This window comes from Humulus lupulus, chromosome 6 (genome assembly GCF_963169125.1).
Source record: "Humulus lupulus chromosome 6, drHumLupu1.1, whole genome shotgun sequence".
In the NCBI taxonomy this organism is placed as follows: Eukaryota; Viridiplantae; Streptophyta; class Magnoliopsida; order Rosales; family Cannabaceae; genus Humulus; species Humulus lupulus.
Genome location: NC_084798.1, coordinates 17,638,875 through 17,650,046, shown reverse-complemented (window position 1 = coordinate 17,650,046; position 11,172 = coordinate 17,638,875). Strand labels below are relative to the sequence as shown.

The 11,172-nt window shown below is 34.3% G+C and overlaps 1 protein-coding gene and 1 long non-coding RNA gene across 2 annotated transcripts; both read left to right on the top strand.

The window, feature by feature from the left end:
- Positions 1 to 256: 256 nt before the first annotated feature.
- LOC133784782 (receptor-like protein EIX2) lies at positions 257 to 5,170 on the top strand. The gene is made up of 2 exons (XM_062224056.1): positions 257 to 3,243; positions 4,931 to 5,170. The coding sequence occupies exons 1-2, from the start codon at positions 257 to 259 to the stop codon at positions 4,941 to 4,943; spliced, it is 3,000 nt and encodes a 999-aa protein (XP_062080040.1). The 3' UTR covers positions 4,944 to 5,170.
- Positions 5,171 to 6,096: 926 nt separating this feature from the next.
- Positions 6,097 to 6,933, top strand: LOC133781766 (uncharacterized). The gene is made up of 2 exons (XR_009870263.1): positions 6,097 to 6,253; positions 6,727 to 6,933. It is a non-coding gene; the product is annotated as an uncharacterized LOC133781766 (long non-coding RNA).
- Positions 6,934 to 11,172: the final 4,239 nt, after the last annotated feature.

The window sequence follows — 11,172 nt, the reverse complement described above, 5'->3', positions numbered from 1 at the left end:
AATTTACCTATTGCTAGGTGCAAGAAATATGCGATGTATATTTATTTAGTTTTATTTTTAAAAAATTATTAAATATATTTATTAAGTTTTTATGATTTGGTAGTAGGACGTAATATACAAGTTAGAATATGGGAGGGTAATTTGGTCATTTCGATTATCCAAAGAGCTGTCTACGTAATATACAGTTATATATAAATAATATAGATTTGTTCGGATGATTCCACTTTCCATATATTGTTATTATTCCATTATAATAATGAGGATTATGAGAATGATAGTATTAGTAGTGTGGCTTCTTTTCTTGCTTACCACCGCTGCTCATGTACGGTGTGATGATGGTGATCAACAAGGCAGTCAGTGCATAGAGAAGGAGAAAGAGGCTCTCCTCAGCTTTAAGAGAGTTGCTGATCCAGGTAACCTTCTTTCTAGGGCAACTAATAGTTCCAACCAAAACTGTTGTAACTGGGAAGAAATCACTTGTGATAACCAAACCAATCATGTCGTTGCTATTGAATATTATGGTTATTATGGAGCACGACTTGGTGGTGAGATTGGTTGCTCCTTGGCTGAGCTGCACTACTTGAATCACTTGAGTTTGATTGGGAATTACTTTACTCGAATTCCCAAGTGTATTGGTTCTTTCAAACATCTCACATATCTCTACCTTTCAGTTAATCCAAGCAGTGGAACAATTCCCCCTGAGCTTGGAAATCTTACCAAATTGCGGTATCTTCATCTTTCTTTTAATGATAGTATACATGTTGATAGTATTGAGTGGCTCTCTCGTCTCACTTCTTTGAAGAACTTTGCATTGTATGATGCCAATTTTACTAAAGCAGGGCTTCAATCATTTAGAGTGCCACCTTTCTTATCAGTCTTGTACTTATCAAATTGTCTACTTCCCAAAGTAGATCTTTCATCTCTTTCCCCTTCCAATTATTCGTCTAATTTTCTAGAAATTCTCACACTTTCTTATAATTCAATACATCCCACTGCAATTACTTGGTTTTTAAACTCAAGTAATAATCTTTTTGGACTTACCATATCATATAACATCATAGATGGTTTATTTCCAGATTCCATTAGAGGAAAAAAATCTTTATCAGAAGTTAATTTGCGTGGAAACACAGCTGAACTTGAAAATGGAGTACTAAAGTCCTTGGGGAATCTTTCCAGCATGTTCTCCTTAGATTTATCTGGAAACAACCTTAGTGGTACCTTCTTACATAATGTTTTACAAAATCTAGCAGGTTCTGCCAAGAATTCATTAGAGACTTTATATTTATATGACAACCAACTTAGTGGGTCAATTCTTGAGGATGCTGAAAACACATTCCCATCTCTGACATGGCTAGATCTTGCTAATAATCGGTTGGAAGGTACTTTTCCTAGCCACTTGAGTCGATTTCCAAGTCTTGAAATATTGTCTTTGCTTGGCAACCAACTCACAGGACCATTACCTGATCTTTCATCAATGCCAAACTTGACATATTTTCACGCAAGTAACAATAGATTTAATGGTACTTCAACTGAGAGTATTATTGGTGGACTATCTCATCTTGAGTTTTTAGATGTCTCTTCAAACTCTCTTGTTGGGGTCATCTCCGAAGTGAACCTAATTAATTATCCCAAATTGGCGAGTCTATCTTTTTCCTATAACTCAGCTTTGAGATTGAAATTCAATTCCAATTGGGTTCCCCCATTTCAGTTGCAAAACATAGACCTCGCATCTTGCAAGTTAGGTCCACAATTTCCTAGTTGGCTACAAACTCATTCACAACTCTCTCGTCTTGACATTTCAGATAATGATATTTCTAGTGTTGTTCCCAATTGGTTCAGTAATATATCATCCGGGTTGTCGTACTTAAATATGTCTTTCAATCATCTTTATAGTACCTTGCCACATTTTCCATTGATATATTTTGGTATAGAAGTTGATTTGAGTTTCAATCAATTCCATGGTTCTATTCCATCTTCTCTCTCCAGTGCATCCTATTTATATCTCTCCCATAATAATTTCACTAGTTGCAGCTTCTTTCTATGTGAAGCAAAAGATGTGGTAACAGGAATTCTTGACATGTCCAATAATCAATTATTCGGAAGCCTTCCTGATTGTTGGGGGAATTTTAAAAGTAATCTATATTTTCTGAAGTTAGATTACAATGACTTCTCAAGAGAGATCCCAAGTTCCATTGGAAGTTTGACAAATATTCAATCTCTACAATTGGGGAACAATAACTTTTCAGGAGCTTTGCCTTCTACATTGGAGAATTGTACTAGTCTGCGAGCTTTGGATTTTGGATGGAATAGTTTGGAAGGAACAATACCGTCATGGATTGGTGAAAGATTTGCATCATTAGTTTTTCTTAATCTGAAATCAAATAAATTTGTTGGAAACATACCATTGAGTCTCTGCCATCTTTCTCATATCCAAATATTGGATCTCTCCTCAAATGGTTTAAGTGGTGTTATTCCTTCATGCCTTGCGAATTTCACATCAATGGTCCACTCAAATTATACAAGTACAGAGATTTTGATAGAGCGAACTATATCCGTCGCAGTCTCTGCAACTATGGAGGTTGGGTTATGGCTTTCATCACAAATTATTTGGAAAGGATTAGAATATGAATATAAAAGTATTCTTGGTTTGTTAAGACTTATTGATCTATCGAGTAATAAATTGACTGGAGAGATTCCAGCTGAACTGACGCGTCTTGTGGAGTTGGCTCAGTTAAACCTATCACGAAACGAGCTGAGTGGAGACATTCCTGAAAAGATTGGGAACTTGGGAAAGTTAGAATCTTTGGACTTGTCTCATAACAAGCTTTCTGGTAAAATTCCCAAAAGCTTGGCGGAATTATCTCTTCTGAATCATTTGGATTTGTCAAACAACCAATTGTCAGGAAAAATCCCTACAAGCACTCAATTGCAAAGTTTCAATGCTTCTGCATATACCATGAACCATGGACTCTTTGGGCCTCCTCTAACCGATTGGCATGAAAGCGGAACTTCACCAAATGGGTTTTTGGCTTCAACTCATGATCAAGAAGATGAAACATGGTTTAACTTGTCATGGTTTTATAAAGGGATTGGAGTTGGATTCACTATTGGATTTTGTGGAGTTTGTATCAATTTTGTGATAATAAACTATTATTGGAGAAATTCTTACTTTATGTTCATGCATAGCGTAAGAAATATTCTATCAAAGGGGCTGTTGAGGAGAAAGCTAGCTTGGATTGACAGGTTAGTAGTTGGTATAATATTAATGGTATTTTTCATCTCTAATTATTATTTGATATTTTTTTTCGAAAATTCAGTCTAATTAAATTATAACTTTGTTTATATATATATTTCTGGAATGCATGTGCCAAAATACAGTAGCCACTAAGGGGTAGACATTGCATTTTCCTCTAAAATACTAGATTATGAGATAAAATATTCTTAAATTTTCATTACTTTCTGTTGACTGCGTTTTTAGCCAACGACGTGAGAACGTCAAATACGACAAGCCTTCAAGAGAAATCAAAACGACAACAGACGGTATAAAACAAGAAAAGTAAGGAACACAGGAGATTTTTATAGTGGTTCAGCCCCGATTGTCGGTAATAGCCTAATCCACTTAGAGTTGTGATTTATAAATCTATACTCAAGATCAGATGGACTATGCCAACTGAGTTTCTTCAGTATAAATTGTGAAAATACAAGAATTCTCTCTAATTTCAGCACTTTCTCTCTCTAGAATAGACAGACCCAATTTTATCTCTCTAGAAAGAATAAGCCGAAGGAACCCCCTTCTCATCCCATCAGCTCTCTATTTATAGAGATGGGATCCTCAACTGATATCCCCTTATAATAGGGATATTTTATTATATTTATTACATTTATATTACAAATAAACATTCAAAATTCAAAATGTAAGAAACTCCCCATTTGTGGGAAGAATGAGAGATTCCCGCGCATGTTGTTGAAGTTGTGTCTGACTTAGTCTCCTCTAGCTAGTTGGTCCACCTCCTACTCACTACCCATGCAAGTGCTGGTTGAACATGCATGGTGGTAGGACATGCTTTGGGTGGGTTGAACGTGCATGGTTGTCCTCGGACATGTACTCTCCTCTAGCATGCCATGTTCCTCCTTGAACCAATCTCCTTGGCTTCTCCTCGGACCAAAGTGGTCCGAGGCAACCTCCTTGGCACCTCACCTTGGACAACATTGAGGGAACCTCACCTTGGACGAGGGAACCTCACCTTGGACAACATTGAGGGAACCTCACCTTGGACAACATTGAGGGAACCTCACCTTGGACAACATTGAGGCAACCTCCTTTAGCATCTCCCAAACATGTCCGATCGAACATTGTATAGACTTTCCTTATGAAAGTCTAAGTCTCCATTCTCTTGCATGAGACTCCTCCTCCTTAGCTATTTACCTTGGACACGTTCGAACCAACACTTAGAAAACCTTGGGAGGCTTACCTCCTACACACCCTTGGGGTCTCCTAGGACCACACCCTCCTTGGGGTCTCCTAGGACCATTCCCTCCTTGGGGTCTCCTAGGACCATTCCCCTTAACTCTCCTAGAATGCACCTTCCTATTTTTTGGATATAACACTTTCCAACTTAATTCTATTTTTTTTACAGCACCAATAGATTTATTTGGACGAGAAATCTTTAATTTTTTTTTTCAATTCAGACCTCTACGAAGGGCTGGAGGGGATCATGCCCTCCCAATTTTTCCTTTTAATATTTTATTACAATATATTTATTTATTTTAAATATATATGTAAAAACTTATACATTTATATACATATGTATATTGTATGAATTTTAGTCTAATCTTATTAAAAAAAACAAACAAAATTCGCCTTCTTAAAACTAAACAAGATTATGTTTTCTCTCATATATGGTTCTCTCATGTTTGCTTTTCTCATTAGATCCCTCAGTTGATGAAGATCAGACTTAGTAGCTGCAAGGATTCTTAAGAGTTCAAAGTTAGAAAGCCGAAGGACCGGTCAAGCATGGAGCATTTGAATAATCTGTATTATGAAGAGTCCTACTTTTTCAATCCTTGTTTTTAGTAGCTGATGCTTTTGACTATATATGTATTGTGAAATAAGTTTGTAAACTGTTTTCATTGTCATGTTTTAAGAAAATAAAACAAATTAAATCAATATATCTAGCTTTTTCCCGTGATATGATGATGTACTTTCTTATCAGTAAATTGAAGCAAAAAAATGTTCAAGAGGAAAGTCAAAACATCACTTACCAAAGATCAATTTTCTCTTAATAGGGGCTAGTAGTTTTTATGAGAACAAGAGATTGAAACACTTGATGTTCAACCAAGTCCTCAATTTATAATAAATAATATATATATGAAAGATTAAAGAGAAGCGAATTTAACTCATTACAACTCATAATGTTATGAAGACCTTCACAAATATTGTTCACAAATACTTGGCCAGTTGAAATACACTTGGTGCTATTCCTTCTTGCTTTGCAAATTTCACATCAATGGTTCAGAACACTGGCCATACAAGCCCCAACATTTTGGTAACATATGGACCTGACTACATGGGAGAGTATCAAAGTCTTGCATCGCGGGTTATTTGGAAAGGAATAGAGTATGAATATAAGAGTTATTTGGAAAGGAATAGAGTATGAATATAAGAGTATTCTTGGTTTGCTAAGACTGATTGATCTATCGAGTAATAAATTGGCTAGAGAGAAACCTGTTGACATGACTCGTCTTTTGGAATTGACTCAAGTAAACCTATCACGAAACGAGTTGAGTGGAAACATTCCTAAAGAGATTGGGAGCTTGACTAAGTTAGAGTCTTTGGATTTGTCCCATAACAAGCTTTCTGGTGCAATTCCCATCAGCTTGGCACAAGTGTCTCTTCTGAATCATTTGGATTTGTCAAACAATCGATTGTCAGGAAAAATTCCCACAAGCACTCAACTACAAAGTTTCCATGATTCTACATATACCATGAACCATGGACTCTGCGGACCTCCTCTGACAAGTTCATGTCATGAAGATGGAACTTTGGAAGAAGGTTGTTTGGCCTCAGCTCATGATAAAGAAGATGAAACATGGTTTGAGTTGTCATGGTTTTATAAAGGAATTGGAGTTGGATTCACTATTGGATTTTGTGGAGTTTGTGCCAATTTAGTGATGATAAAGCATTTCATGCATAGCCTAAGAAATGTGCTATCAAAGGCACTGCGCTGAGAAGAAAGCTTACTGCAATTGACAGGTTAGTATTATTACATGATAATTTTGTTCAAAAATTCAGTCTAATTTAATTATATATAAATATTATTTCTAAGACATTGCATTTTCCTGTAAAAGACTAGATTATTAGATAAAAGATTCTTGAATTCATTAGTGTCCAACTTAATTCTATTTTTTTAACACTAATATAGATTTATTTGGAAGGACAAGTATCTTTATGAATCTATAGAGGTGTTCGTTAACGTTTTAATACAATGTTTTCTTTCATATAAAAAATTTAAATATATACGAATCTATATTGTTCAGGCCACCATTTATATTAAAAAAAAAGCTATTCATTTTATATATTTATGTATATATTATATAATAATTCTAGTTTTGTCAGTGCCTTTAAAGTTTGTATTTCAAGTGGCCAAGTAAGTTTGGAGTGTATAAAATTAAACTAAATTATGTTTTCTGTCATATTATTTCTTCCATGTTTACTTTTTTAAGTAGATTCCTCTGGTGATGAAGATCAGACTTAGTGGCTGCAAGGATTCTAAGAGTTCAAAGTTTAAAAGCAACAGAATTAATGGGTCAAGCTTGAAGCATTTGAATCTCTATACTGTTTTTAGTAGCTGATGCTTTTGACTATTGTTAAGTAAGTTTGTAAACTTTGTTTCTACAATTACACTTACCAAACAAAGATTAACTTTCTCTTAATAGGAATCCAAACAAGAGATTCAAACACTTGATCTAATATAAATAAAGAACTATAACACCACTGATCTAATTGAGTCATATTATGTCACATTTAGCATTTATCTAAAACAAACCTTAAATTGGAAGGATCTGCAATCATGTCCTGAGTTCTTTCTAACCACTTAATTACACTAATTTGATACAAATTAAATTACTAAAATAGAATGAGATGGAAGGTTTTTCAAATTAATAGACACCATAGAACATAGAACATAGAACAGGGCCAGTAATAGTTACAGGGCCAGTAATAAACCACATAGAACATCTATAGAACATCTGGTAACACACTAAATCCACTTAATAAATAGTTATGTAAATGTAGTAGATTTTGAAGCATTTTTAGATGTTGAATGGTACTTCAAGAGAGAGTATTGGTGAATTTTCTTATCTTGAGGCTTTAGATGTCTCTTCAAACAATCTAGTTGGGGTTATCTCTGAAGAAACTATATTGTTCCTATAACTCAGGCTTGAGATTGAAGTTCAACACCAATTGGGTTCCCTCATTTCAGTTGGAAATCATAGCCTTCACATCGTTCAAGTTAGGTCCAAAATTTCCTAGTTGGCTACAAACTCAATGACAACTCTTCTATCTTGACATTATTTCTAAGTCAGATATTTCTAGTGTTGTTCCTAATTGGTTCAGTAATATATCATCGAAGTTGGAGTATTTCAATCTTCTTTGCAGCACTTTACCACACTTTCCATTGATACGTGCTTTTATAGTTGATTTGAGTTTCAATCAATTCTATAGTTCTTTTCTATGTGAAGCCAAAGATGTGGTAACAATAATTCTTGACATCTCACTACAATAATTATTACAGTAAAAAATGACATATTTTAAAAAGCGTTTCTTTTCTTTCACAGACAATTTCGGCGCTGGAAGCAAGAACACTCTGACCTCTGTTTGTCTATGTGAGGTATTTTTTGTTAATTCAGATTTCAATTTCATATCTTTTTTAAGTAAATAAGAAGTCTCCTGTGCCTATGGAAAGAACCCCTTCATTCCATCTGAACCTCTTTCCCCTTTCCCTCTCTCTCTTCAATTTTGAATGTGTGCTCCTCTCAGAAATTAGGGTTTTTTCTATCCCTCTTTCCTCTTCAAAACCTCACAGCCGAAACTAAAGATGTTATATTCCCTAAAATTTTTGTTTCTCTTCATGTAATTTTAATAATAGTGTCGTGAAATTTGCCCACCTTTGAACCCTGGAACAGTGCGCCTACCCACCCATTCCAGCATTTGTCCTTACTGACCAACCTTTTGGGGTTCATCCAATTTTATTTCTTAATCTTATTTAAGTCAATTTATGGTCTTATTACATATGAAAAACAACAACTCATTCCATCAACACTTTCAAGTGACAACAAGATTGTGTTCCTTTTCTGTAATACATACAATTCTCTTCCCATAATTAATCTTTCTTTTGTTTTCATGGGTCTAAATATTAAATCCAGGTACAATGACATTGCTAAGTATGGTTTTGAAGCCGCACAGAACTCTGGTCCTGTGAAAGTGATCCTGTGGGACAGGAAGAGAAATTAACCTTGCAAAATACAGGTCATGTTCGAATACATGATGGCCTGGGAGAGTAAGATTTGATTTTTTTTTATTTTTGCTTTTGATAGACTTGATTCATTCTGAGCTTTACTATTTTATTAATCTTTAGGCTCATGATTGTAATAGGAGAGCAGTTGTATTCTATACTTCTTTTAAGCTTCTTCTTCATAGAGGTAAAATATATCAGATATTGCAGTTTATATACTTTCTTGAGTGCTGCATTGTTCATATATATCTAAAATTCTAGCTTATATGATTTCTCCATTTCTTCGAGATTTATCACCAGTTATGCTTATTTGCAACATCTGGAAAGGAAAGAATATGCAATAAGTTCCTGTATACAGTGGGGTCCTCACATATAATGATATGATATGGTTTTTATGTATACAGGTTTCTGTGACAGGATTTGTACCCTACATTAGGACAACTCTAAATTTTCTTCATGTCTCTTGGATGTATGCCTACTTCTGTTTCGAGTATGTGATGAGTTTTTTTCTTTTTCTGAGCTGCTCCACTTACTATTGCAGAGTGTTATACTAATTTCATCTTTGATCTTGTAAGGTACAAGTGGAACCTTCATAATTCAGATCTGGACAAACGGCTGAACTTTTTTGAATCTAACTGGGCATTCTTTTTAGGTTTTGGTAAAGTACTTTCTAACTTTATTATTGTTTTTGAGTCAGTTTGTCATATATATTATCTTCAATTTCTGCAGGTTAGGAGTGGTTTATTTAACATGAGAATTCATACTACTTGTTTCACATGGTTTCTATTTTATTGTTTGATCAATAATTGTGACCTCAATTTTAAATTGGTAACTTCTAAGTTATGTGGCATTCCTATGTGAATGTTATGTGCTAAGCAATTGAATGTCATCATTAGAGTATATATTCTCTTTGAATAATCATAGTTTGGTCCTATGAAACAAACATAAACTACAACAATTTTGCTTATATATTACATTAAAATATTACGTATATTTAGAAGTGCTATAAATCTATCCTAATAAAAAAAACAAGGGGAAATTTTACCCAAAGAGGCGGCAAGTGAAAGTACTTAGCGCCAAATGAAAATGAAAAAAATAATTTGGTTTCCTCTCTCTCTCTCTCACTCGTTTTCAGCCCATCTCTAATATCTGAACTCCATCACCCTAATCACACCTCATCCTCTCTCTCTCGCCTTCATTTTATCAGTTCCCTCTCCATTCTCCATCGCTCTCTCTCTCACCGAGTCTATCGACTCTCTCCATCACGCCATGACCACGCCTAGCTAAAGCTATTTATTTAGGCGTTTAGCTTTGAAATCTGACCACGTCCATGCCTAGCTAAAGCTCTCTCTCTAACAGAGTCTATCGACTCTCTCATCCTCAAGTCCCGATACTCTAAAGTCCGACTGAACAACACCACGTTTAGTCTCTCTTCACTCTTTCCCGTTGAGCTGTTGGAGCAACACGAGCACGGAGCAGCTAAACCAAGACCAAGGTAACCCAATCACTCACGAAGTTGTTAGTTTCTTCTGTAGTTTTTTTTTTCTTTTTCAGATTTCAAATTAATATGAAGAAAGTGTTTTGAATATTGATTATATATATTTGTTTCTAATTGAGATAACACAGAGAAAATTAAAACTAGAGAGGTTGTATGCTAGCTAATTCAAACACTCACAGGGCCTCTCTTTCTCACGCTCTCCTCTTTCCCTCACCTCTCTCGGAGTAGCTCAAGAGGTAAGGCATTTTGATTTTTTTTTTAACTTTGATTTTGATATTTAGTGTTTTAGTTTGTTAAGTAAAACTTGTATTGAATTTTGTTTTGGTGTTGGGGTATTGTCAGTGGGTATAAGTCTTGGTTTCTTCCCTTGTTGCTGATCTGGTTCTTCGATCCCCTATTTCACAATTAGGTAAGCCAAACTTCCATTTACATATTATTGATGAATAACCAAATTTCTGTGTGTATATATATATATATATAGTACATATTATACAAAGATAAATAATAGGTGCTTGCCATCTTTTTTTTTTGTCTATGTACATAAAGAAATGTTAAGAAAGAGGGTTATATTCTCTGTTTGTCAAAATGTGAATATTATATATAGATAAGATAAATGAAATTAAATATGATTTTATGACAGCTAATTAGATAACTCATGACACTATATTCTTATGAACTAATGTGCTGTTAATAGAAAATAGTTTTGTTTTGTTTTAGGTGTTTTTCACTTTTTAATGAATTTGTCCCTACTTTTCTCTATCACTAGAATGGTCAAGAAGCTAAACCGATATTCTATATTGAAATAGAAAGTATTCTTATATAGTTTTAGGTATCTACAAGACACACAGTATGTTATAACTAATATAAATTTGAATTTTTTTTTAATACAGGTCTATTTGTTGTATTATGGCTTTGGTGCTCCTTGCCTTTTCAACATTTTTTTTACATGTGGATTGTTTGCTTAAAATGATCCAAATTATTTCTCCATGTGTGTTCTTTGTCTCTACTCAACTTATATCAAGAGAACATTTTGAATATAGTCAATACATATATAATTTTTTGTGTTGGAATTATTTCTAATTGAGAGAATACAAAGAGAAAAATTAGAGATGTTGTAAGTGTGAGAATGTGGTGCTTAATACTTAATGTTTGTGATTTGAG

What these genes read in the sequence shown, in the direction of transcription:
- LOC133784782 (XM_062224056.1), top strand. Translation starts at nt 257, where the DNA reads ATGAGGATTATGAGAATGATAGTATTAGTAGTGTGGCTTCTTTTCTTG.